Source organism: Buteo buteo, chromosome Z, assembly GCF_964188355.1.
Source record: "Buteo buteo chromosome Z, bButBut1.hap1.1, whole genome shotgun sequence".
Classification (NCBI taxonomy): domain Eukaryota; kingdom Metazoa; phylum Chordata; class Aves; order Accipitriformes; family Accipitridae; genus Buteo; species Buteo buteo.
The window spans coordinates 77101653-77128445 of record NC_134204.1 but is presented as its reverse complement, the minus strand read 5'-3'; the positions used below and the strand labels follow the sequence as shown (position 1 = coordinate 77128445).

At 42.1% G+C, this 26793-nt stretch overlaps 1 protein-coding gene across 5 annotated transcripts in view; it reads left to right on the top strand.

Moving 5' to 3' along the window:
- The window catches only part of PALM2AKAP2 (PALM2 and AKAP2 fusion), a 271441-nt gene that overhangs the window by 111834 nt on the left and 132814 nt on the right, over positions 1-26793 (top strand). For 3 of the 5 annotated variants that reach the window (XM_075021178.1, XM_075021180.1, XM_075021179.1), the window contains 2 exons: positions 7663-7764; positions 12576-13280. The exons of 1 other annotated variant lie outside the window; for it this stretch is intronic. In XM_075021178.1, coding sequence (XP_074877279.1) covers positions 7663-7764; positions 12576-13280 — 807 coding nt within the window. The remainder of the gene's footprint in view (positions 1-7662; positions 7765-12575; positions 13281-26793) is intronic. One more of the 5 variants, XM_075021182.1, reaches the window with a different exon arrangement.

The following is a 26793-nucleotide window of genomic DNA, read 5'->3' as shown; positions in this document are numbered from 1 at the left end:
GACATAATGGCAGGTTAATATGTAGTATATGAGCTGACTTGGAGCTGTCATTCTGAGGTGATTAATATTACTTAGTAAGAAGGTTGTCTTTTTAACTCGAAGATTTAGTTCAGAAATTTTCACTTCTGTTAGCAATGTAATTCAAGTTTTACATTAAATGCCATTGTCAAAAAAAAAAAAAGTCCCAGATAGAATGCTCCATGGTAAGAACTTACTCTTCCTTCCTCCTGGAGCATTTGAAATTGGCTACCACAAAGTAAATAAAAATCCAGGCAAATATTTTGTTCCTATGCAGAGTTTCACCATGGTTGTTGGTAAGTTTCCAAAAGAGGAATGGTGCCTACAGGAATTAGCACCCAAAGTGCACAAGAGCTTTTATGACTCTCGCAAGACGCAGTCTGCCTCTTCATCCATGTTGTGATAAAACAGGAACCAAAGGAAGCCCCAGCTAACAAATACAAAGAGGTAGTGTCCCCAAGGGTATTTTATTGTAGCAATGTAGTATTTCATTGGGTTCAAGAGGAGTCTCACTGCTCTCCAGATTTTGCCTGCTTTCAGTGGATCCCTCCGTCACAGATGAGACAGAAGCAAGGATAGCTCATGATTTCTGAAGGGTAACAGAAAACTGCAAAATTATGCCAAAGAGAAGAGAGTGCCTCCGGAATAAATGTGCAAGCGGAGGGAGTAGGGTTATAGCTAAGTTAATCAGTACCTCTCCTCTTCCAGACCACTTCCTTTAGATATCTTGTCTCTTCCTCTCGGCAGCTGGTCCTTGTGGGCTGAGGCAGGCCCAGGTCATCCACAAAGCAGTGCACTACTCTGCTCCTCTAGGAATGACTGAGGCTGCAAGCTGTCCTGTTAGCCCTCCCACTGTGGGTGTAATGTGACCATACATCTTCACATGGTGAAAGCTGAGCAGGTCCTCTGTTTTCTGCTCTCTGACAACAGTCTGGGAGGGTAGCTGATCAGAGCAGGAAGAAAACACGTACATTGCTAGCTGTGAGCCCTTTGGTACCATAGATTTTTCCTTCTTTCAAAAACATGTAGGACTTGCTTTGTTGCAGCAGATCAGCCATCTGGCTGGCAATCATCTGTAACACCTGCTACAGAGGAAAATGGTAGAAGCCATTGGATAATACAGGAAGGCTGTGTAAAACAGAGACACAAACTAACACCAACCTGTTGGGGCAATTTCTTCAATTGCTGCCACATCCTGAAAGACTTTGAGTCCATAAATCTCATATTAGTTTGCTCTGCATCCATCCCTTCCTTTAGTCTAAACATGATGACAGAAAGTGATTTATCTCACCATTGTGTCCCTGTGCGTGTTTTTGTGCCATATATATGGTGGTGACAGAGCTTTTGAGTGTGCAGAAAGCACAACTGCAGGGAGTTCAGAGACCGGAGGGGTCCAGGTGAAGACTGTGAGGGAAGGGGAAAAGTGGTGGTGAGCACCAGTGGCTAATCAAGTGACTCTCTGTGTCCTTCCCACCCTTCCCAGAAAACAGCTGTGTTTGGCAATGAGCATTTCTGAGCTTGAAGTTATCCAGGCACAATAAACACAAATCCCATGTTTTCCAGGACATGAACACACTTTGCCTTCATAGATCACTGTGTGAGAGAAAGCAGAGCAGAAATGCTGCGGCTGGGGGCTGTGGCCCTGTCACCTGCAGTCGTGCTTCTGCCAGCTCCTTGGGGGCTTGTCACTGACAAGCTCTACATTAAACAAGGCCTGAGATGGTGCTAGGAATGACATCATTTGCTGCTGCTCATGTCTGCAGTCAAAACCAGGCATGCTGTAATGAACAAATGGAAAGGAGAGAGCTCTTACTCCACTTGTGCATATGTTTATGGCTCAATGTGTATATAAAACAAAAGCCACATTAAGATCTGCTGTAACTCCCTTGACTGCTGAATTTGCCTCAGGGGTAAATTCGTCCTCTGCAATCTTTGGCCATCTGTATGCAAATTACGTGCTGCTACTTCAGCCAACATACAGAAGCCACAATTGCAGTAACTTTATAGTTTGCACAAATCTCTGTTTGAATTTGGTATGTATTAGCATATATTTGGCAAAAATGTGGCTCTGGAAACCTGGACCTGGCCTGGATTGTTTAGTTCCCAGCACATTGCTTAGAGACTCTTCTGGTTTTCTCTCCTCTGATCATGACCAGCTATGTAGCCCAACAGCAAAACAGACAAGCATGTCCTCAGAGGAGTCCAGTACAGATCTTCATAGAGTGCTTTCCACATGACCTGTAAAAACTCATCAGTGATAGTTTTTCAGTTGAAGGGGTTTAACTTTTTAATGTGATCTGCATCTATGGCTGCCACAATTACAGCACCTCTGGCCACCTGAGTAAAAACCATTGATCATTACCCTTTGAGTGCAGCTTGTTAGCCATTTTCATACCTACCCATTTCACAGACCACTCATCCAACCTGTATCTTGCCAGTTTGTCCAGGAGAAGACTGTGGGAAACAGTGCCAAAAGCTTTGCTGAAGTCCAAGTAAACAACATCCACTCCTCTCACCATGTCAATGGAAGATGTTATTTTGTTGTAGCACAGGTGATCAGGTTAGTCTGTCATGATTTGCCCTTGGTAAATCCGTGCAGGCCTTTCCCAATCACTTGCTTCATTTGGTTTGTAATAGTTTCTAGGAGGACTCACTCCATCATTTTCCCAGGGAAAGAAGACCAATGGGCCTCTAGTTTCCTGGGTCCTCTTTTGGTTGTTTCCTGTAGATGGGTATGACATTTCCCTCTTCCAGTCATCAGGGAAATCCCCTGATCTCCATGATTTTCAAATATTACAGCCTGCTTGCAACAAAGTCAGCCACTTCTCTTAACACCCTGGGGTGGATTCTGACAAGACCCATGGATTTATGTAGGTTGAGCCCTTGCAAGAGGCTGCAGACCAGCCCGTCCTCCATTACTGGCAGGTCAACAAATGAGTTGTTGTAGCTACTTGATCTTGTGCTCTGGGGTCGAGCTACAGCAGTAAGGACAGAAGCAAAGAAGGTATTGAGAGTATCTGCCTTGTCAGCACTGTCAGTGACTAGTTTCCCTGCCCTGTTCACTAATGGGCCTATGTCCTCCCTGCGCTTCTGCTTACTCCTCATAGACCTGAAGAACCATTTCTTGTTGCACTTGACATCGTTGACCAATTTCAGTTCTAGCTGAGCCTTAGCCTTCCTGACGGCACCTCTGCCTGCACTAGCAAGGTTCTGGTCATCCTCAATGGCTATTTGGCTGCCTTTCTGTAGCTGGCATGCTGCTTTTTTGCTTTTAATTGCACCTAAAATCTCATTGTTAAGCCAGGGTGGTCTTTTGTTCAGCCTTCTTCCTTTCCCTTTGTAGAAGATGGACCATTCTTGTGCTTTCAGCAGGCACTCTTGAATAACTTCCAACACTCACAAGTTCCTTCACTCTCCATGGATGCTTCCCATGGAATCCCTTGCAGCTGGGCTCTGATCATATTGAAGTTGGCTCTTCTAAAATTCGGGGTCTTTGTCCTACTACTGGTCTTCAGTGAGCTCAGCCGGATCTTAAACTCCACAACATTGCGGTCATGGTATCCAAGGCTGTCATGGGTAGTTACATTGTAAAGTAAGCCTTCTCCATTTGCAAGCAGTAAATCTAACAATGTGCTGCTCCTAATCGGCATGTCCAGCATCTATAGCAGGAAGCAGTCCACAATGCATTTTAGGAACCTAATGAACAGCACCAATTTTTTTTTTTTCCAACAAACGCCTGGGTAATTGAAGCCACCCATGAGGACCAGGTTCTGTTGGCCTGAGACTTCCTCGAGCAACCAAAGTAAGGTTTTGTTGGCTTCATCATCCTGACTGGGAGGTCAGTAACAGATACCTAACATAAGATCCTCCTTGGTGATAATCCCTCTAAACTTGATCCAAAGGCATTCATTCAATAGAACTGGCATGGTCTCCAGAGCTCTCCTCTATACACTCAGTTTTCTCTTTCACATAAAGTGCAACTCCACCTCTTCTTCCCTGCCTATCTTTCTGAAAGTGTTTGTAGCCATTCACTGTGGTCTTCCCATCATGTGAGTTTTCCGACCAAGTTTCTGTGATTCCTGTGACATCTCTCAGACTGGGCACAGAGCTCTAGTTCCTCCTGCTCGTTGCCCAGATTACACACATAGGTATACATGCACTTGAGGTGGCTGAACTTAGAGTTCCTGCCTTTGGAAAGTGTTGGGAAGCATTCCTTACTGCTCTGGTAGGTGCGCTCATCCACGCTGTTGCTTACGGATATACAGGTGTCAGCTGTGGACCCTACCCCCCCAGGTTCATTAATTTAAAGAATGATTCACTAAGTCAGAGCCAGGCTATTCAGCTTTTAGCAAAGCTTCCTACTTAAACCTCCATTTGTAGTCTTACAAATGTGGTGGGAGGGTTGTAATCTCTCTTCCCTCTGATGTAGCCCCATGGAGCCCCAGAGGGCTTTGCAGGTGGAATGGCTCTGCCCTGGAAGCCAGTATTTGCAGAAGACCTACCACTAATTTTAGTGGTAGTCGGACTTTTTAAAGATAATCCAGCCCTTGGAAAATGAGCTCGTCTGACATTTGGCCACAAGCCTCTGCGTGGGAGCTATTCTGAGCAGTTCTGAAGGTTTAGTTTTGTGTAAGCACCCTTGAAGGATTATCTTGTCCCATATGCTTTCCCAAGCACTTGTCTGTCTGATAATATGGAAGAGTGCCATAGTCCTAAAACACAGTTTGTTGCAAGCAGTACAAAAAGCCACAGGACATGTTTTGTGGCATCCTTAGATATTAATAACTCAGCAAAGGTTGAAATGAAGATATTGAATGCAGTCAGTTCAAACTTATATTCTGTCTTAGTTCACATGTGAATGAAATGCTAATTTGTGTCTTATCCGCTGCTTGTAAAATTGATCTCTTATATCCTTTTTAAAGGTGCCAAATGAAACAGACCTTGTTGCCAGTGAGATAAAGGGAAATGAGCATGTTCGTTTCATTGGGGGGGTGGACAAGACAGGAACTGGCAGAATCAACTAAGCCCCAACTTCTAGTCAAATACCTAATTTCTGACACATGGCACCACCACTTGCTTCTGAAGAAAGTACACGAGAATCCCACCACCCTCACCCTGGTTTTACCTTCTCTGGACGATGAGAGATTGTCAGGAGCCCTGAAGCTAATTTTTTAATATTTTATTCGAAGTAACATCCAGAGAAGTTTCTAAGCTGAGTCAATATTAACAACACCTAACACTTACCTAGGTATTGTCTCCTAACGCAGGAGGCAAAAAAAACCCAACTTACTAAGGTCCACAGACATGTACAACATCAAAGTGAGAGCTTCACCATCAAGCTGTACAACTGATCTTGCTAACTGCTAGATATCAGTGATGCTAGCTGCCAGGATGGTCACCTCAGTTCCTTGTACAGGCTCTGGGGAAAAACAAATGCTTGCAAAGGATTTTGTCTCCTGCAGTGCCCTTGGATGAGAATTGTACTCTAACTGTTCCTATTTATTCTCATGGACAGCTAAAGAAGTAAGGATGATTAGTTAAGCAGCACAAGTCTGCATTGATTACACCCACGTGTGGACAGATAGGTCTGTCACTCAAGTCGCTGGATGAGTGTGTACTGAAACTACTATTCCAGCATTACACTCTATGGAGTGAATAATTACTAAATTTCTGCCATTTCTAGAACATGAAGTGCTTTCTTATTCTGGCCCAGAAACACAGTGCCCACTTCTTTCTTCTGAGAAATTACTTCAGTTTTCAATAATGGCCTGCTCATTTGCTGGTGATATTTCCCAGAATAACAACACCAAGCATTGTACCAATTTCTCATTAGAGGCAAGAAACCCTGCAAAAGAAAGCAGCTGTTGCTGGCCATTGCTTAGTCAGCTGTGTCCTGAACAATTATTTCTTCTGGGCTCTACTGCTAAAAATAAAAAACTTTGAGGAAACAGTATGCATTGAAAACATAAAAGCCCGTTTGCCAAGACTGCCATTTGTCCACTGAAGTATGAAATAAAATAATATTTCCCCGGCTAAGTTTTTCTTCAAATTCATCTGTTACAAACTGAACTTATATACTAACTTCATGGCTTTCTGGAATGAATTTGCACTGTGCCTCTGTGTCATCCTACTCTGATGCAGGAAGGGGGAAAGGAGACCTCCTTACCTGAGTCACCTACAGTGCTCCATGGAGGGTTGGAGTGTCTTCTTGGGGACTGTGATTACTACCTTCCTGCACCCAGCAGCACTGGTGGCCACTGCAGGTTGTTAAGGCAGTAAAACCATTTCACTAATACCATGGCCAATTTTCCTGCCAAAGGACCACACTTTGCAATTAGAGGTGGCACATCATGTCTTTGCTGAGGATGCCACCAGGTGTAGGGGGTTTTTTTTCTGAGAACTGTGTTAGCCCTTAGGGAATGTAATGAAAGTATCTCTGTTCACCAGATGCAGTCAAGCAGCCTACAACAGGACATTTCATTTTCTCCCTCCTTTCACCAGTTCACTTTTACAGTCTGCGCTGGTCTTCCTATCTCACCTGCTTATAACAACAAGACACACCAAGGAAGGCAGATTCTGCCTCCTACCTTGACACATGGACCGGCCCATACTGAGGGCTTGACAACTTAAATTACATGCATTGTACCAGCAAATTACTCTTGGAGGAAAAGGAATGCTCTGTTTCACACAAGATAGGATCTTATGTTTGAACAGAAATCTAACCATTTCCATACAAAACTGAAAACATTTCCAGCTGATAGGAAAGAAAGTGAATTTTTTTTCTTTTTTGTTTTTGTTTCATGCCTGAACTGTAAGTTGGTTATTTGCACATCTCTCCTCTGAGCTCTGCTTTTAGCTCAGCCACTGAATCCTAGTAGAACGATACACACTGTCTAGTTATATTTAACTCAGCCACAAAACATCTCCCAGTAAATATTTGTAAATTTCTTTAATGTCACTTTTAAAGAACATATTTAGCTTATGCTAAACAACCATAACCTCAAATGTAAAACAAGTCAGTCCTTTAAGATAGCTTTCTACTAGTTCAGGGTCTGTTAATGAATGTTAATGTTTGTTCTGCACTACAGAACTGGCAGGCACTTAGTACCTACTGAAGGTCACAATGGGCACCCTATCAGTATCTATATGTGATTTCATTATTAGCTAAATTTAGGCTTTAAGAACAAAAAGCCAAATGCTGGTTCAATAATATTGGAAACAACCAGTGCAAAAGAGCTGGCCTTTCATCCCATTCTGTGAACACTAGCATTTTTAGGCTTTTATATCTCTATTTGAAAAGTCAGGTATTCTGGGTATCACGTTAGGTTTGTTCCTTACCTTCCCCCTCACTCCCCGCCATTTTAAAGGTCATGGACTTGATAAATCCAGAACCTCCTGACAAATAATTTTATGTGTTCAACTGACATAAGGTTTGAGTCATCTGGACCTATTCCCTCCTGCCTCAGCTAGTCTATTGAACATCAATCACACGACAGTGACTTTGCATTTTGTTTGCTTTGATCCAATTATCTAGTACAAAGCTCCAGTAACTATTGTCAGGGCTGACAACACTCTGCTGTCTAAGCAATGAAGCCACTGGGGCTCGTAGCACGAATCTAACTGTTTCCTGTTCTCTGACACCAGATGCAGTAAATTACATTTACTCCCAGATCCCTGAACTCCCAACCCTCTATTCACGAACAGCAGAGCCAGTTCCTGGGTGGGACGGAGCAAGCAGAGTAGCTGGTAAGTCTCAAGGAACAAAGTATTATAATAACAGTCCAGTAGCCATGAACTTTTTTTGTTATAGTACCTTAATGGGTCTGGTGTCCCGATATAATTTAAATGCCAGGAAATGCCATTTGATTTGTGTTTTGTAAATAAGTCAAGGCTTTTTGAGCAGCAATGAGTACTCTCAAAACAATGTAGTTGAATACATACAAGTAGCATAGGAAACGCATCCAGTTTTTTTACATGCAACCATTCAGTTCTTTCCATCTCTGCTGATACAAATATGTGGTATCTAGGCCAAGGTTTTGTCTCCTCTGTTGTACTCATGCAACTCCCATTAAGATGCGTGAGACAGACAGGCACTCACAAGACGCCATGTGGGCTTCAAATGTTCACGTCATTTTATACTTATTTGTATGCCATTCTTTCTTCTTGGGGAAAAGGTGGGGAGAATAACGGCATGTTTTGTGCTTGGAGTCATACAGAGAATTTTCTAACACTTGTTTTTCAATTGAGTATGTGTCTTAAATGTAACAACGTCATTGTTAAAAGCTGTATGTTTTTCTTACTTTCAAGATCCTTCTTTTCTAAACAATCTATTCCCTATCTCAAGATCAAATTGCTGGTGGCTACTTAGGAGGTGTCCCAAGGAGTGGGAATGAAAGGTGGCTTACTTGAAGAACAGGTTAACAAACGTAGCAAAGCAATGTCTGCAGCTAAGACACTGTACACAGCTACGGGATATGTCATATTGTTCAAAGTCCTGTTGCAAGCCATTCCAAAACCTTCCATTCCACCAGTGCTTACCCTGATCTGTCTTAAAAGCAAGCTTTTCCCTGCGTGTTTTGTGCCATTTTGTCAACACCAAGAAAACAATAATTTCTTTCATGCTTCGGATGACCCAGAAGCCTTGTTCATGTAGTCCTTGATAAGAGTATCATGTGTGCAGTAGGTTAAAGAAAAGGCACCAGCATGTGTGCTCAAATGTAGACTGTAAGCATCCATCTTAAAACAAGCTCAAAGTCTATTAAGATTATTTTTTTTTTAAAGAACAGCCTCTGAATCCACATGACAAGCAGAAGCCAGATCCTTTCATCTGCACATCAGGATCTTGTTGTCCTGAAGCACTGCATCACGTTACACTGTGATTGAAACGTGTGCAGAAAACTTGTATTTGTGAATACAGGTTGTCATCTTCAAGTACTGCTTTCAGTTTCAACTCTATTGTCAGATAGTTTTGTGTTGTTTTAATAGAGTATATTTTGCAGTAAATAAGCTCTGGTTAAATAAAGACATTTTAGAAATCAACATTAGTTGACTTTGACAATCTGGGCTGCTAGGTTTTCCTGCAGAGAACGAACATTATGCATACAGGCAGGTAAGCCAGGTTCTGCTATTCACTTCTCCCATGGCTATGCATTTCACTAGTGAACAGCTTTCTAAGAAACTCATGTATGTTTATGCATTCACTTGCACAAGTAGCTTTAATGTGATCCCTGGGGCAGGTCATAAACCACATGTTATGCCAATATCTAGAAACACTGCTGCTGAATCATGGTAGAAGAAATGAAAAGAAAATACTGACAGTGGCAAATGCTTAAGCAAATTAGCCAAACATAAAATACAAAAGGTCCACACCTGGTAACTTCCTAGATCAGATCAGCCAGTAGGACAGAGTCTTCTAATCAGTGCTAGAACTTGTTGCACAAAGTCTTCCTAATAAGTAAGAAGTTACTTATCAGTACTCCATACCATAGATAAAAAGATATATCTTGCAACTCTTCTTAAATATGGCCAGGTCCACGTGATTTAACTATCAGATTTTCCCTATCTGCTTCTGAATTCAGGCCCACTATACAAGCCTTCTTTTAATGGACACTACTGAATTAAATTTGTTCATCAAAACAGAGAAGGTCTGGCAGATTGCACCCTCTTTTGAACTAAAAATATGTGCAAGAACATGGCACTCAACTATTTCACCGGAAAATCGGCAGCCTTTACTGAAAAGTCATGCCCCAGATAATATTTTTATTTTTCAAAGAAAATGAGAAGCACAGGATATCTAGGGGTGCTCAGCATGCTGCTTCTCACCAAGAAGGTAGCAGGTGGCCAGCTGGTGGGCCAGCAGCACCCTCTCTGCAGGAATGTGACGCTCAGGACAAATTAGGAACTTCTGCCCATCAGAGATGATTTTCTGGATGTGCTGTTATTCCCTCATAGTTCAGCTTTGCTTCAGTTCAGCTGGCTACCACTCAAACACCTGCCAGTGTGTCAGTTTTAGCATCTTCACCATAGGTTAGCCAACCTCTATTTTTACTTCTGTAATGTTGGAAGTTATTGAACAATATCTGCCTGAGCAGCCCTGGTGAGGCCAAGCAATGTTCCGAGCCCACTCACCCAAGGCCCGGGGGCCAAGGCAATAAACAAAATTTCTCTTCCTTTTCTCCTCCCCCCATCACCCCCACCCAAGAAACTGCACCTAGAAGGGAGCAAATTCCAGAGTGTTAGTGGTGGCACCTGCACCTTTTTGTTTCATTACCTCTACAAGTTGGATTAAAGGCTTCAGGGCAGAGGTACTTGCAAGAGACTTGAAGGGCACTTGCTCACCAGCTTTTGGGCTGGGACGGTCCCAAGCAAGTGATCCATGCCAGCTGCTCTCTGAGCTGCACCATGGTGCAGTCTGCCACAGCTCCTCAGAGCAACCTGCTTCGGGGCTTAATTGCTACTGGCCCTGGGGTGACAGTGTTTTTCCTTATTTCCAGCCTAAATCTCCCCTGTTTCAGTCCTTGCTGGCTGCCTCTCAGTCTCCTGCCATACACCTTGGAGCAGAGCCCAGCTCTTGTCCCTGCAGCCTCCTGGCTGCTCAGGCTGCTGTGGGATGGCCAGGCATGAAAACTCCAGATCAAAAAACCGATATCCCTACTTCATTGTGAAAATGGGCATCCTGTGCTCAGGGCCATGACAGCGATGGACACAGCTAGTCCATAAACCTCCCAAAGCAGTGGTAAAACACAGTCTTTAGGGATATTCCCCCAGCTTGCAATGGCCAAGGTGAGATCCCTGCTTCTGCAGCCCACTCCAGCCTTCAGCAATGCCTTGCTCTCAGAGGTAGCAATGCTCCTTCACCCACCGGCACCTCCATCCTCCAGCTCCATGCAGGTGTTTGTGTGGCATTGCACTTGACCTAACCAGCCCTGCCAGTGCTGACTGAGGTCTGGGCAAATGCACACAGCATGTAGGTGGCCAGACCGCCCATTTGGATAGGCTGCCTACCAGGCTGCACTCCCAGGGGCCAGAGGACACCACCTTGTGGGGGCCAGCACGCACCCCCTCAGAAATACATGAGTTTTCTGTCCAGAGCTATAGGGGGGTCATGATGCATATCATAAGCTTCCTATTGCTGATGAAATACTTTGTTTTAAGGATACAGACAAAAAAATTCTACTGTGTGTGAATAATAAGACTGAGGGAGTATATTGAAGCAAGAGTAGGTTTTTATATTCATGATTTTTTAAATACAAGCACACCAAGCTACAGTGGTTCTTGGGGCAAGGATATTCTGTACTCACTTGAAAATAAGTCAGGAAAAAAAGCCAACACATCAGTTTGTGGTGTTCCCAGATAAGACAAATCATGGTTATACCATTGAGGTTCATTGGTGGAAATGGTCACCGTAAGTCTCATGAACACTTGTCACTGCCTGTGGTAATTTGTAATCAAGTGTCTGTGGATGTCTGTCCAGGAACCAAATTGTTTTCATCTGCATACAAGGAATGCTTAAACAGGTGACCACTTCTGGAAAATCTGTGAGATCTTTGCACATTTTTCTTTGAAAAGCTGTCCAGTGAGATGCAATCATATCTCAAAATAGGTGTTAGAGCAGTGTAGACTGCCTATCTATTCCTACTGTGTGGTCTCTACAATTTCCATCTTGTTACTGCGTCCTTCTTAACTGCTAGAAAAGCTTCTTTGCTGTTCTAAAGCAGCATCCCTCACATGCATGTTTTTACCTGTTGTTTCATGAGGCTTTGAAAATCAGTTCATTATTACTTTCTTCTTCAACTTTGGCAATGGTGCTTAGGGCCTAATTCAAATAAATGAGGGAGCATTTCTTGGCCATTTTGTACGTTCTCTTAACCTGCAAGCAGAGGTCACTGTCAATGCCTTGGTGTGGAAGCTGAGAGACCTGCACTGCCACGCATCTGCAAGAGAAATTATCCCGTTCCTGTGTGATTTTGTTTTCCCACCGGTAGAACAGGGGTAAACAATGTTTCTTCACCTCTTTAAAATGTTTTGAATGCTACGGATGGAAGAGTTAAGCAAGAACAAGCGCTGATAATAAAACAGTCTGGGTGTTACTTGCAGCAAACAAAACTTGTTACCAGCTAACTGGCAGTTTGATGGCAGAGAAGGAAAAGAGAGTAGAGAAGTTCCTGGAAATGAGTTACTCTCTGAATTTTGAGGCAAGTTCAGAATGGAAAGGTTGAGGGTAACCTGCATGCTGGCACCTCCCTTTGTCTAAATTACACCTAACCCAAGTGCTCCTGGCGCTCCTAGTTGATCAGAGGCAGCTCCACGTGGCATGAGCTGGAAGACTAGGTCCTGTTTGCCACAGGTATGCCTAGCCTCCAGCTGCATAAAAAGCTGTAGTGTAATAACTATCTCTGTCCACAGCGTTGCATCCCACCTCTAACGTAGAATGCTTGGCCCTTTAGAAGCAGGAGGTAGGAAAAGGGGCACCGTAGTTTTCTTTGTCTGTTTGGCAATTAACCATTCACTGGCTTTTTTTGTTGTAACATGCACTTCCTCTCTTGTTTTCATTCAAGCTTTGTGCACCATGGAAATTAATGTGGAGAAAGACAAACAGACAGGAGAGACCAAGATTGTCTCTGCTTCACCTATTGGCCCAGATGAGGCCCATCAAAGAGGATTCAAAGTCTATGATGATGGTACCAAGGTAGTCTATGAGGTTCACTCTGGTGGCACAGTGGTAGAAAATGGAGTACATAAATTAAGCTCAAAGGACGTAGATGAACTTATGCAAAAAGCTGGACAATCAAGTGTAAAAGGAGGGTATGAAACAATGACTGTGTCAGACAGAAATGCGGTAGCCGATGGAAACCTTAGCCATATGAAGGAGCAAATGCTCTTCAAGGAGGCAAAGCTGGAAATGGTACACAAACCCAGCAAAGGGCATGCTGTGAACCCTCAGCCCCAAGACAGACCCTGCAGTGGCAAAGCCCCAGAGGCCAGCACAGATCAGCCAGTGACAATGATATTTATGGGCTACCAGAACATCGATGACGAAGAGGAGACAAAGAAAGTGCTGGGCTATGACGAGACCATCAAGGCAGAGCTGGTCCTGATCGATGAAGATGACGAGAAGTCATTGCGGGAGAAGACAGTGACGGACGTCTCCACCATGGACGGGAATGCTGCTGAGCTGGTCTCTGGCAGGCCACTGTCGGACACGACAGAGCCCTCCTCTCCCGAGGGGAAGGAAGAGAGCCTGCCCTTGGAAGCTGCCCCAGGTACACAAAAGAAAAAGCGCTGTCAATGCTGTATTGTCATGTGAACACCTCCTCCCTCCCTGCTCCAGGCAGCTCCTGCTCCATCACTTACCTAGACCTCACTGTACTTCTAACTGCAATACTGTGAACTGGAAGTGAATGCCTCCATTGCCTTGCAGTTGGGTTGCTTTGCTTTCTAGTTCTTCAGGAAGAGGAACGCATGGTTATTTTCCCATCAGACATACTATTTGGGGTTTGGGGAGGGGTTGGGGGATTTTTTTGCTTCTTTTTTTTGTTGTTCGGGTTTTTTCTCCTTAATATTGCAGAGTGAGAGATAAATGGGAAATGGAACAAATGTTTTCATATTTATTTGATTTTTATATATATATATTATATATATAACGAAAACACTTTTTACATTTTTCTTTGGATATCTGGCAGGCTTGATCAGATTCCTAGGATTTGGTGGGATTCTGAGTTTCACAGCAGCCAGATATGAGAGCCTTAAAAAAATGTTGCTTCTTTTTTTTAAGAAAAATCACATTTAAACATTATTTTATAGATCCTATTTTTTATTTCTTGGGGGAAGGCTTAGATCATTTTACTGTTTTAATTTGCTAAAACTCAGACAAGTCTTTCCCAGAAAGTTTGCATAGTCCTGTTTTATAGTAACTTTCCAGTTTAGTTTGCGGTGTCAGAAAAACCCATCAGCCATTTCTGCTTATTGGTGATACCAAAAGTGGACCTTAATTATTCTTTCTAGAAAATGTATGAATGATGATTTTGCCTTATATAAATCTTCCAGATTACAGTATTGTATGTGTACTTCATCTCCCCAAATTACAGTCGAAATTAACTTGATGTGAAAAAGATGCAGCTGTCACACCAACTGAAATGGAGTCACTGATCTAATTACTTGCCTTTCAGTAACTCTGCCAATGTTTATACATGAAGTTTTCCCGCTGAACTCCAGCAGATGAGAGATACTGCTTTCTATTTCCTTAGAATATAAATGAACTTCTCTCACAGTCTGACCCTGTTCCCACCGGACTCAGTAACGAAATTCTCAGTGCTGGAAATGGGGGCAGGGCCAGAGGTTTATTTTGTAGTTCTTAGGGAAGTGTAATTTCTCATAGAGTGTACCTCCAGTGCACCTATGTAATGACAGGTGATAGGTCTGATCCTGCCCTGCTTACCCAGGTAAAACTCCCGTGGAGGCCCACCAGAGTTTTGTTGGAGTAGCTGTTTTGGGAGAAGATCCTACAGCCAAAAGGCTAACATTTTCAAAAACTGCTGGTGGTTTTGGATGCTTCATTTTCTGGTGTGGGACACTTCAAAGAGGCCTGATTTCCAGTAAATTTTTCTTCATCTCCCCTCTGAAAATCAGGCCTGTTAAAAACAACTCCAGGTGAAAATGTAAAAAGGCAAAGGCATCCAAAATCAGTACATGTTTCTTTGTTTCTTGGTCCTTTGATTCTTCTAACTACAATGAAAAAGCAACCAACTTTTTCATGGCAAGATATTATGAGCCTGATTCTTGTCTCACACTAGTTTTGCTTATGTGTAGCTTCACTCACTGTAGTGGAGTTATTCTGGATTTATAATTACATAAGTGAGATTAAAAATCAGGATTTACACTTTCTGATAGTGTTAAAAAGTACCGAAGATTATTTTGAAGTGTCTTTGAAACTATCAGACTTCAAAAATCAGTAACAGCAACTGAAAAACAACATTAAAAGTTAAAAAAAAAAAAAAAAGAAAGAAAGAAAACAACAAAAAGCCTCTTTTCAGTCTGAGGTGGTTCCTATGATATTTCTGTTCTTCTTGGATGGTGCTTTTACTGCATTAATTGTTAGTTCAGAACATCCGATTAAACAGAGTTCTTGCTCTGTACTCTTTTCTTTCTGTGCCGGTAAAGAAGACACTTGTTCACGGTGGTGGTAATATGAGGCACACTGAAAACATACACAAAAAACATGCAAAAGGTAGTTCCTGCATTAGGTCACTCAGCCATCAGTATGGAGCTGGTCAATGTAACTTCTCACCATTGCCCAGGTGACAGTCAGGAAAAAAAAAAAGCAAGCAGAGAGTAGGAAAAGACAGCCACATCCATATTACACCTGCAGAAATTTTGCTGGCCTCCATATCTGCTGCAGTGGCCAGATTTAATAGACTTCCACATGCTCCCTCCATCTCCCCCAGGGGCTCTTGGATGGGAGAAGGACCAAATTCACCCACAGAAGCTCTGCACATCATCCCTTGACTCAGGCTTAGGTGGTTAAGTTTTATCGAAGAGGGGAACAGCCGCAGAGCCCCGCATTGTGACAACAGGTCTGGTGGCTGTTTGTTGGTAATTAGCAACCTGTGTTTTGGGTTTTTTGGTTGGGTTGTGTGGGGTTTTTTCTTTTTTTCCCAGACGCGCTAAGAATTTACAAATCTCAACACTTCTTAAAACGAGACCTTGAGTTTTCAGCCCTGGGGTGGCCTGGCGAGGCTGTCCTCAGGCACATTTAGGACGCCAAAGCATTGCAATGCAAAGGGTGAAGCCCTTTCCATCTGGCCCTACCCCGTGAGTGCTACAGGAGGTGGGCATGCTTTGCAATAGTTCTCTCGCTCTGGGGCCTATTCACCTCACCAGGAACGCTCGAAAACAAATCTGCCAGCCATCTCCTCCTGGCCTGGCCGGTCATCTCATTGCTCACCACCCATCCCTCTCTGGGTGTGATGCCACCTTCACGGCCACCCTGGCTTCCCAGTGACTTTTCCCCCTGCTGCTCCTCTCCCTTATGGTCATTTTTCCTGAAGCTTTCTTCTCGGGAAATTTGGGGTGTCGTCTTTACCCTAACCCGCTCTGTCCATACATCTCGTCAGCCACGTGCTCCCTTGTCAGATGACCTTCTGGTTCAGCACAGACTCAGCGTTTTGGGGATGACTCCCTCAGCAGCCAGCTTTGGGAGATGCTTGCTGAGGCTGAGACCGGAACGTGTCTGAGACCACTGCACCGTCCAAGGCACAACGTGGCAGGGAGATGGTGGCGTGCAAGAGTCCAGAAGTGGCCCTTTAGTGGTTAGAAGTAGAGCACAAGCCTTAAACCTTAAACCTGCCAAATACCTACTGCTCAGTACTTGTAGCTAACATTGAGTGCCTAGGAAGGCCAGTGTTTTTTATGTGTTCATATGAACTCCATGGTTAATGGGCCCCAATAGATCCAGAAAAGCTGAAGGTTTGTCTGCATAGAGTTTGCCTTTACGGATCAAAGGTAGTTCCACGTCTGAGGTCAGGAAAAATGCAAGACGGGAGCAAATCGGTCTGAACTCAGAGGGCCTTAGTTATGTCGGCAGAAACGCACTTACCCCAATCACAGTCCTCCACAAGGGCAGCAGCCATGCCTGGACATCGGCTCGTCCCTTCTAGACGTTAGCTTTCAGCCAAGTTACAGGGAAATTCAGATGTGTTAGCCTATGCTGATGAATGTAAACCAGTATTCCAGGGCCGCTTTGGGCTTCAAAGGGGTCGGTTTTCCCCTCGCCCTCAGATAGGAAGCTGCCTGTGGAAATTCATGCACAATCAGGCGTGAAGGAAGAGGTCTGCTCTACGGTCAAGCAGAGAGAGATTTTTGTAAGGATCATTATGGCAGGGGTTTTTTGTATTGTTTTAAGCAAACTCCCTGTCTGTTTAACTTACTCCATCACATGTACATTTTCAATTTCAGCATGAGGGGATACAAAAAAGTAGAGTCAGAAACTGGTTCAGTGATAGCATTTTGCCACAACAAACTGCTCGCCTTAACTTTTGTAAGAAAAACAAAAAAAAACCTCTTTTCAGTGTATCTTTTCCTAGACTGGGAAAAAGTAACCTATGAAACTTTTTTATATTTTGTATTTTCTAAGTTTCTATGAACCCACTTTCCATGTTGTCCCTCGTTTGCATTCAGGGACTGTTTCTTTGCAAACCACTGCATTTTACTTCCATTCTTTCTTTTTGTTTTAACAGAAGAAAAATACAAATCAAAAACCACAGCATTATGATTAGTGGCTAGGCAATCTCTTTCAATTACAAGAATATCAATACAGAAAGAAAAGAATTACAGGGTTGTTTTCTTTTTTTAATTTCCTGTGGCTGATGTACTGTATGGTATATGTTTACAGAACTCCTCTGGTCTGCCTTTGTGATGTTATCTAAATGAATGACAAAGTAGGTATGATGTGCCATTTGACAGTTTGCCTTAGCACTCTTGGGTTTCCTTCTTCTTTTTGTATCTTTCTTTTCCTTATTTTTTTCCAAAAAGTGCAGGCTGTATTCCAAAGCTGTATAAACACAACATTATCTTTCAATCCCCAGCAAGAGAAGTGTGCACAAGCCCTTCTCCATGAAGCGTACCTCTACCAGTGCAATAGAAGACCTCAGCCCTGCAAACAAAAACGCATACACCTAATTCTGCTGTGTGTAGATCTATTTCAGTCAACAGGACTACTCACAGGGGGAATAAGTGTACGTGTCTGTAAGATCAGGGCACGAACTATTAACACAGGGTGTAGTTTGGGTGTTATTTCTGTACCTGTACCGATTTTATGCACTGCTGAGTTTGCCCAGGGTGTTGTAATCCTAGAGGCTAACTCTGAGCATTGCTACTTCTGCTGAGAAAAACACAAAACAAAATGGTGCTTAGCATCTGGTCCAATTAGGTCCCGAGTCAGCATTGCTGCCATGGCAGTGGTATTCATGAGCAAACATTAAGTGGGACTTCCCTGACAGCTTATATATTCATCCCCTGCTGTTCTACCTAAGTTCACTACTGATTAAAATTATAGAGATAAAACAAATTAATCGGAGCAGAAAGATAGCATACGGAGTTGCTAGAGAAATAAAAGGTGTTCTACCTTTTGATTTAGTCCAACATCCAAATGGCATACTTGGAAAGTAAGTGGGGATATAATAGAAAATGTAGTATTTTACATTTGTGTATTTTTTTAAGGAATAAATATTTTTGTAATGAGATACAAACCCCAAATGGGGATTGAGTTTCTGAATATCATCTTTCCCATGACATTGAGCCTTTGAAATTTTTCATATGTTTATGACAATGCCCAGCTTCTTGGGATCTTTTGTAGACCTACCCACAATTTTCTCCAGGAAGCAGGATCACAACACTTTTTAAAGAGTAAAGTTAGACGAGTAGAATCCAATATACCTGCTATGAACACAGCTAAATAAGTAAATTTATTTCATAGAAAAAGGCGGACCTATGCTTTCTACAGCTAGACAAACTTTGTTATCTAGAACGCCAACATGGTAGGCAATAGCTACCTACTTTCAACAGAGACGTATGGCTAAATAGGAGAACTATATGTTTTTTCACTTTGTCATACTTTATCCAACATTAGATTTCAAAATGCAAGAGATGGTGCCACTGGAAAGAGTACAACAAAATCATTTAGACAAAGCAGAGGATTTTCCCACAGGCTGAGATGTGGCGTCTTTTATTTTTTCTAAACTCACTCAGTTTCAACCAGTTTTCTCTGTCTATTAGAAAGTCTAGGATTTGCTCAGATTATGTTTCATGAGCCTTCTGGGCAGCAAGAGTAAACTTCAGTTCTGAGCTTAATCAGAGGTCACAGGCTATGACAATATCCAACAAAAATGTGGACTGTAATTTTTGTATGTAAAAGAGTAACTTGTATAAAATGGTTGAATTTATTAAGTTTAGAATATAAATGGATTGTCATCTAGTCCAAAGAGAATATAAATCCAACTTGTAATATAAACTTATAATAATAACTTAGCTTGTAAATAGTGACAAGGGTGCATGAAGTTCTTAAAAATGTCCCACTTGTATTTAAAATCAAAGCATTATAAAATCGAGCCTTTTTCCTCATGGGTTCAAAGAGTCTTGCAAAATCTACAGCTTTTTTTCCTGTGGTGGTTCCACTTAGGCTGTTCAGCAGATTAAGAATAGGCCACTTTTCTTAAGGACAAACTTGTGAAGAATTCTGAGCCCCTTCCTCCAGTTTGCAGAAGCTTCCTTTATTTTGAGGGCTTTTGCTGTTATTGTATTGCAAAGTTTTCCTGCAATTGTTTCCCAAATTCTTCTCAAAGGAGGATTTAAGGGTTTGTTTTAAGAATTAATCTACTTCAGAAATTAAAAACTAAACAAAAAAACTTAATTAATTTTTTAGAATTAGCTAAGTAAATCAAGTCCACCAGTTCTGATGTATTTGTACATTTTTAACGTGCATGGGTATGTTAGTGATTCATACCTGAATTTAGACCTTGCATATCTATTCAGTAGGTCACTAAAACTTAAAGACTTGCCCATGAGCATAAAATTAAGCACCCAAGCAGCCCTTTTTAGTTTGATGGGATGACCCAGACAAGTGAAATTTAAGCACATGCACAAATGCTTCTAGGGTCTGGTCTTTAAACAATATGCTACAAGCGAGGCTTATGCTGCTTTAACTGTGTCTTCTCATTCCTTTAATTAGATAGAATTTTAAATTATATAGTGAAACTGGTGCACTTTTCTGCAGAGAGGGGTTTAGAGCATGGTCTCCTTGCTGACTGTGTTTGAAAGTAGACAAACACCCTCTGGGAACTCTAAAAACTCCCAGTGCCTGAAGAGGGTGGGGTTGAATTTCATACCTGCACACAAACACAATGTAAAAGAGGCAGTGTAAGTTTTTCTTCAAAATTTTTCCCTCTGCACACCTCTGCTCCAGACTTCGCCTGTCCCCTGTCTCTGTACTTGCTCTCATTCTGGACACCATTGCTCAGCTGTTCCTTTCTTCCCCCTCTGCCTGCTTCCCTTTTTCTGGTCTCCTATGAGCAAAGATAGAGGGAAGAAAAGAGAGACTGGAGTTAAAAAACTCATCTCAGGCCTGTTGGCATGAGTCCCAAGTAAAAAGAAATGACAGTATCGTGTCCTCAGTGTTTGGACATCTTCCTGCATTTTCCTAGATTCCTAGGGCAGATTTGATACTAGAGGAGTGCTCTCCCTATCTTCTCATCTGGCATCCCATGGGTTGCCCAAACAGTGCATCTTACTAAAATCTTACTGTTTAGGTAAATCTGCTGTCTCTCTTCCCATTCCTGTGGGAATGCACAAAGCCCCCCAAGCCCGTATGAGCTAGCTATGCCCAACTGCATAAAATATCAGCATCCCAAAGCCACTTACAGAAGCAGAAGGCAAGCCACCCCCTAATTGTCAGGTTGCTATTGGCAAGGTAAAGGAGCCAGGAGAAAACGTGAACTTCCCCACAGACTGATCCAGCATGCAAAGGCATTCTTAGTAAAACTAGCTGCCAAGAAGCTACTGGTATCCCTCCAAGATAATGTGCTGGTCAGAGAGAGGCAAATTCAAAAATAAAGACGGTTTTGTGCAACCGTATAAAGTCCCAATTGAATGTGGTGCTTAAGCTCCACTAATCTTAGAGTACTTGCCTGAAGTGTAACACATAGTTAAGCACTGTGCTGGTTAGGGGTAGTCTTGAGGGTATGTTAAGATTGGCCCGTATCTATGATTAAGGTGCTTTACTGATGATGCGCTCAAATTTTGTCCCTGTTATTTTGCAAGTATGGATGTAAGCACTGCTTAGGGGCAGATACAGGAGAGAAATCCATTTGAAAGCCTTTTGCTTTTCCAGTGGCCACTGAATCTGAGTGCAGCAAAGGTAGCCAAGCAAGAGCAGGTCAGGACAAAGGCAAAGAATACATTTCTGAAGGTTTCCTGCCTCTCCTGACTATGTTCACTCCATAGATGAAGAATGACTTTTTATAGGGGTTCAAGAAAATGTTGTGTAAAATGCAGCTTTTATGGTGAATGTAGGTTGTGGTTGAGATTTCCTTTAAGCTTTAGTCTCCCACTTTCTTTGTGAGCTAATGTAAATAAAATCCCATTTTGCTGGGGAAAAACTGCTGTGCTAACACTGGATTAGAATTGCTGGGGATAGCTGCTGTACTTTGTAACCTGAAGTGTACTTTTTTGACTGTTATGTTTTTTTCTTCAGATTAAAAAAATGAGTACAAAAAAAACAAAAATAAAAAACCAAGAACACTGCCAGCAACAGCCATGCTGTAACTGTGGCTTCTCTCTTTTTTTTTTTTCTCTGTACAGTATTACTAGTAAATAAATCTGCCTTTTCACTGCGCCTACTTCTGTGTCTTTTTACTGTGTTTCTCTCTAACTACCACTCTTCAAGATGTTCTGTGATCACAAGGATGTACCGCACTGGAGCTGGCTCTCTCACTAAAATAATTAAAGCACTAACTCCACAGTTTTGGTTTGTTCCTTTTTTTTTTCCTCCACTGCTGTGCCCTGCTGCTCTGACTGTTATTTTTATTAGATGCTTCAATACATGTTAACTCATCATACCTGTTACTGTCTCATTTCTCTTTTCCCTTTCCTTCTCATGTGATACTTTGCCAAGAACATTGCAGACCCTGTTGCTCTAGGATGACATGGCATCTTTTCATATTTGCAGAAGATAAAGGTTTGGCTTTCATCAGCAAGGCAGTATGTCCTGGGTCAACTTATTTCCTAACTGAGGAAAGTATTCCATACAGCATATATAATTCCCCAGAAATAATCACTAATGAATTTAAGGACTACCAAAATAAACAGTGTGCAGTTTTCTTCCAGGGCTTATCACAGACAGTGTCCTCTGTATTTCAGGACTGGAAGAAGCTTGCCATAGTCTGACTTGTAGGAAAAAAAAGAAAAAACCCTCATGTAGTTTTTTCTCAAGATGTTGTATTTACCTGAGCTTAGAACAGTGATGGGATGGGTAATGTAGCCAGGCATCATAAGCCTCCTTCTCAGAAATTTAAAAATTCAGCTTGAACTCAGCCATATAAGAAACTCACCACAAATTGCCCATTGCTACATAAGTACCCTCCCTCTGCTCCTTTCACCCAGTAGCCATACAGATAAATGTATACACACACACACATATGTATCTGAGCCTTTGCAATATGGTACTTCTTAGCATCACAGAAGGGAAAATGGCCATGTGCCCTGCTTTGCTGCTTTACAATTTAGTCCTGAAAGTTTTGCAGTAGGTGGGACTTCAAGTTGGGGGTTTTTTTCCTACTTGTGTTTGAGTGACAGAAAGTCAATTTTGTCTGTCCTAGAAGACACTGTGAATGACTGGAGAACTGGTATGTTTCTGTCACCAAAGGACTAGAATTGATTTAGCCGAGAGAAGTGATCATAACTATTCATATTTCTTTGGTTTTGCAAAGACCTTCCTAATTCAGTAGGTGTGTTAACATGGCAAAAGGAAGGATCATGACCCTGAGCTAGCAGAAGTGTCTTGTGTGAAAACCATGAAATGGCAAGGGCATTATCATGTGCAACTAATTTAGTGCTTGGACACTTGGACATGTCAGGTACATATTCCATTTGTTGGTGCATACCATGGCCTGTGAAATACTCTTATTTTCATTCCACCTCATTTAATTGTATAGCCATGAGAAGGTTTTCAGCTGAAAAATTCCTCCACTGCACAAAACTGAGTCATCCAAGAAAACATCAAAACCAAACTAGACGATTTTGATACCACTGCTCTTACTACAGTTTTAGAAACAAAATATTTCTATGCATTTCCCCTCTTCATATCTCTAGGAAAAAAGGTGAAATTTTGATTTCTTTTTTTTTTTCTTTTTTTTTCCACCCTCATAGCATGTAGGAAGAAAGAAAATGCTTAGCAGCTGGTGACATAGCATGGCACTCTCCTGAAACTATTCTGGAGTGGTTCCCTGGACCTCAATGACTTAACAGAGTAAGGGCATATTCAGCATGTGGGAGGCCAGCCCTCACAGGTTTTTGGTCTTTTTTCTTTATTTTAGTAGTTCTGTGTCCTACTCGTAACAGAAGGGAGGTAGGTCCTTACTCTGAAAGTTCAATATTTGAGGTATTTCAGTAGTTTGTCGGGGGTAGAAGTGGAATAGCTCATTTTCAGACAGCCCCTTACTTTTCCACAGGACCCTTGCAACCTGCCCTTGATCCCTCAAGACTCATATCAACTCAGCAACACTTCTTGCTTCACACTATGATATTTTTGAAGTTACAGGAAGAAACCTCTAAGGCTAATAACTAGGAATGAATAATAAAAAAGGTACAAGAAATTATCAACAATTTTTGCTGTCCCAAGACCTACATCTGCTGCAAAATGTCTGTTCAGATGTCCATTGCACTGTGCACAGTCACATATGAATCCTCTATAATGGCTCATGGGGGAAACACAGGCTGGTCCCTAAAGGAGTTTACAAAACCACAGAATGTGGCACAGCTGTGCAAAACATCATCCACATTTACCTGTGATAGAAAAACTACCTGCTTCATTGTCACAAGTGTCTAGATGACAGTGACCACCTTCTCAGATGAGACAAGGAAGGAGATACTTGCATAGAAGTAGAGTTTGCTGTATCAGACTTGGAGGAGGGAACTTCCTAGCATATAACCCAAAAAAGAATAGAGGGAATAATCAGCTGGCAGAGAGAGAGATTGTGTCACTCCAAATCAAGGGCAGGGAGGAGTTGTGTTGCTGCATAGACACTGGCCTGCAAACCTTGGTACTCAGTTGCCTCAGAAAGAAGGGAATTGGCTTCTGTCTTTCATACACAGCAGTTCCTCCATGTGTAATTAAGCAAGCCGTCTGGACTCACTGAGCACTAATAAAGATGCTGGTCCAGGTCCTGGAAAACATCATTTCCAATTGCTGCTGATCTGCACAGTTCAGCATGACCTCACAAAAAGTCCCTCATCTCCAGATCTACAAAGGTATGTAGAGACATTATCCCCATGGTTTAGATGGGAAATGTAGGTACCTAAATACCTCTGTTGGTCCAAGGTTTTTTCTATGTTTTACATCTGTAGTCTAGGATAATTAGCACTAGCCTGCCTCATGGGGCTGTGATGATGCAGATTTTAGTGTCTGTCACAAGACTGTGAGAATGTGGGGCATATTCTGGGCACACAACATAGCAAAATGTCTTCTTCACTGTTACAGGTTTTGGAGAGGTTCTGCTTGTAATGGCACTGCCAAACCAGAAACAATACGCTATATTGCAATCAAAACTGGCCATTCACAGCATTTGCTGGGAATGATGGGTTTGCCATAATTTAGGAAAAAAGGATATCGCAGTAGCACGTTGCATTGCTTGTAGGTGGGAGTACAAAGGGAGAAGAACAGGTGGAGGGGAAAAAGGAAACAAATCCAAAAAATGGGTCACTTTCTCAGACATGACAAATCAGTTCAGCTTCCTTTTTGAGTATTTCCATAGCATGCAATGCATCACTGGCTACAGATTCCCTCCGGCTATACATGAGTTTGCTCCAGCACTGGGAGCAATATGGTAGCTTTTGGGGGCAGGAGGGAGTTGATTAAGCTAATTACCCCTGCTGAGAAAGAGGCTATCTATTCACTTGAGCATAACCTCATGCTAAAATGACTGTATTGCTCTTTAGCTAGTATGGTTACCTCTAGACAGCATTGTATTGTGGTTTGTAAGCATCCTATGGCTTAAAAGGAAGGATACTGTTTAGTACCAGCAGAAGGTCTTGATCATTACATTTCACTGGAGTGCGGTACATATATCATACAATTTAAAGCAAATTACATTACTTAACTGTGACAATTTTTTAAATAGATTGTTGTGCTGCTCAGGTTTTGTTATATGGTAAGATGTTTCTTCTTAACAAGATGCGCTAAGTTATAGAAGCATCTATATCACTGGAGAAATAGGGGTTCATAGACCCTGGGGGTCTATGGTGGGGAGACAGAATAAATGCTTCCTTCTGCTGAGCAGCTTAGGTAATTTTATATTGTTAGATATGGTTAAGTTACCAGGGACATGGGGTAAAGTGATGAAGCTGTTGAATACCATGTGAAGTTGCACACTGAGGACAGAGCTGACATCTGTACATTCTCCACTACTGCTGTTGCAGTCTGGATTTTTTGTTACTGAAGCTGGAGGTCATCGGGGGTTAGTAAATTGGGAGAGTTAACTAAGATAGATAGTTTCTACTTACACCAGCCTGGGAAGAAAATAGCCCTTAACTTAACACGAGAAGTCATTCCCATTTTTGCTGCTACAACTTGTGCTGCAAATTCAGTGCTATTTGGGGTCCTTTTTGAATCTCCAGCTCATGGAGTCAAACAATTTGGGAGAGTCTTTGCTATCACTTAAAAGAGACAAGAAAAGAAACTGGGCTTCCTGGCTGAGGATAAAATCCAGAAAATACTTGGCTCTAGCTGCATGTACAACCCCTGCAGAACTGTGATGCTCTGGGTCTCCTTTTCTGTGGTATTTAGGAGACTACAGACACTATTCTTAAGCACTGTTGAATACAATGAAGAAATTATATTAAGACATATGGAGAAGCTACTGAAAGATCACACACTGTTTATTTTCTTCACTTATTTTCTATGTCAGGATTCAGAATTCACAGAGCTGGAAATACTGTGATTACTTTACTGATTTATCTTCACAATATGCCAAACATTTACCACATATAAACCAAGCCAGGACCTACCATGGAGGCTGTAGCCTGCCTATCTCCATTTTCTCTGCTCATTACAGCTCCTACAGAAGACACATCAGGGCTGAAAGCTGTAGACAATGTTCAGAGTATTTAAAAGCTGTAATTGAAAGTGGAGATAAAAGGAAAGCAACTCTTTTCTCTCATCCAGCATCAAGAAGGGTCCTCCTCTAATCCATAGACTAAAAGGGATTAAATCCAGTCTGATGTCAAAGGACAATTTTCACAGCTTAACAGCTGCAAATACTGCAAGCAGGGCCACGAAGCCTCTTAGAAAAAAATCCACATTTGCTTTCAGAATCAGGACCTTACCCCCCAAGATAGCCAGGTGAACTCAGAGTGCCTGTGTGGGAAGTCAGTCAGGGCAGACATTTGCCACAAAGCACTAGAAATAAAGAAAAGTATTGAAATTAGTTTGAAAAACTATCTCTGATGCAATAATATTTTTTAAAGATAAGTCCCTGAGTGTCAGAGAGATTGCAGTAAATAACCAGTCCCAGAAAGAGAAAATCAGGGAGAGAAGCACAGGCTCTGATGCAGATACCAAAGAAAGCACGCCCACCTTACTCTGAAAAAGTGCACTACCTGTCACTGGCAGCCCTGGAGAAGCAATTGGTTTGTCTTTTATAAGGAAGATAAGTGGCACACAAGCAAGATCTTCTCTTCAGGAAGGGCTCTGCTGTGGCCAGAACTTCAAATAGCAAATCTGCTTACAGCAGCAAGAGCCAAACGGGGGTCAAGGTTCCAGTTAAGCAGCCTGGAGTACCTGTCGTGTACCGATATTACCCACTATAAAAGCACTTGAGTCCCCAGTTTGGCCAGAAGATTTTATAGAAAAGCTAATAATTTTTTTCAATACTAAGCAGTTAGGTTAGTGAATTATGGTGATACAGGTTGCTGAAAGCCATGTTGTTCAACTAGGTGAGAAAAAAAATGTCCAGTGAAAAACAAAGGATACCTCCAGAGAACAGACCTGTAAAAGAGAAGTTGGAGAAA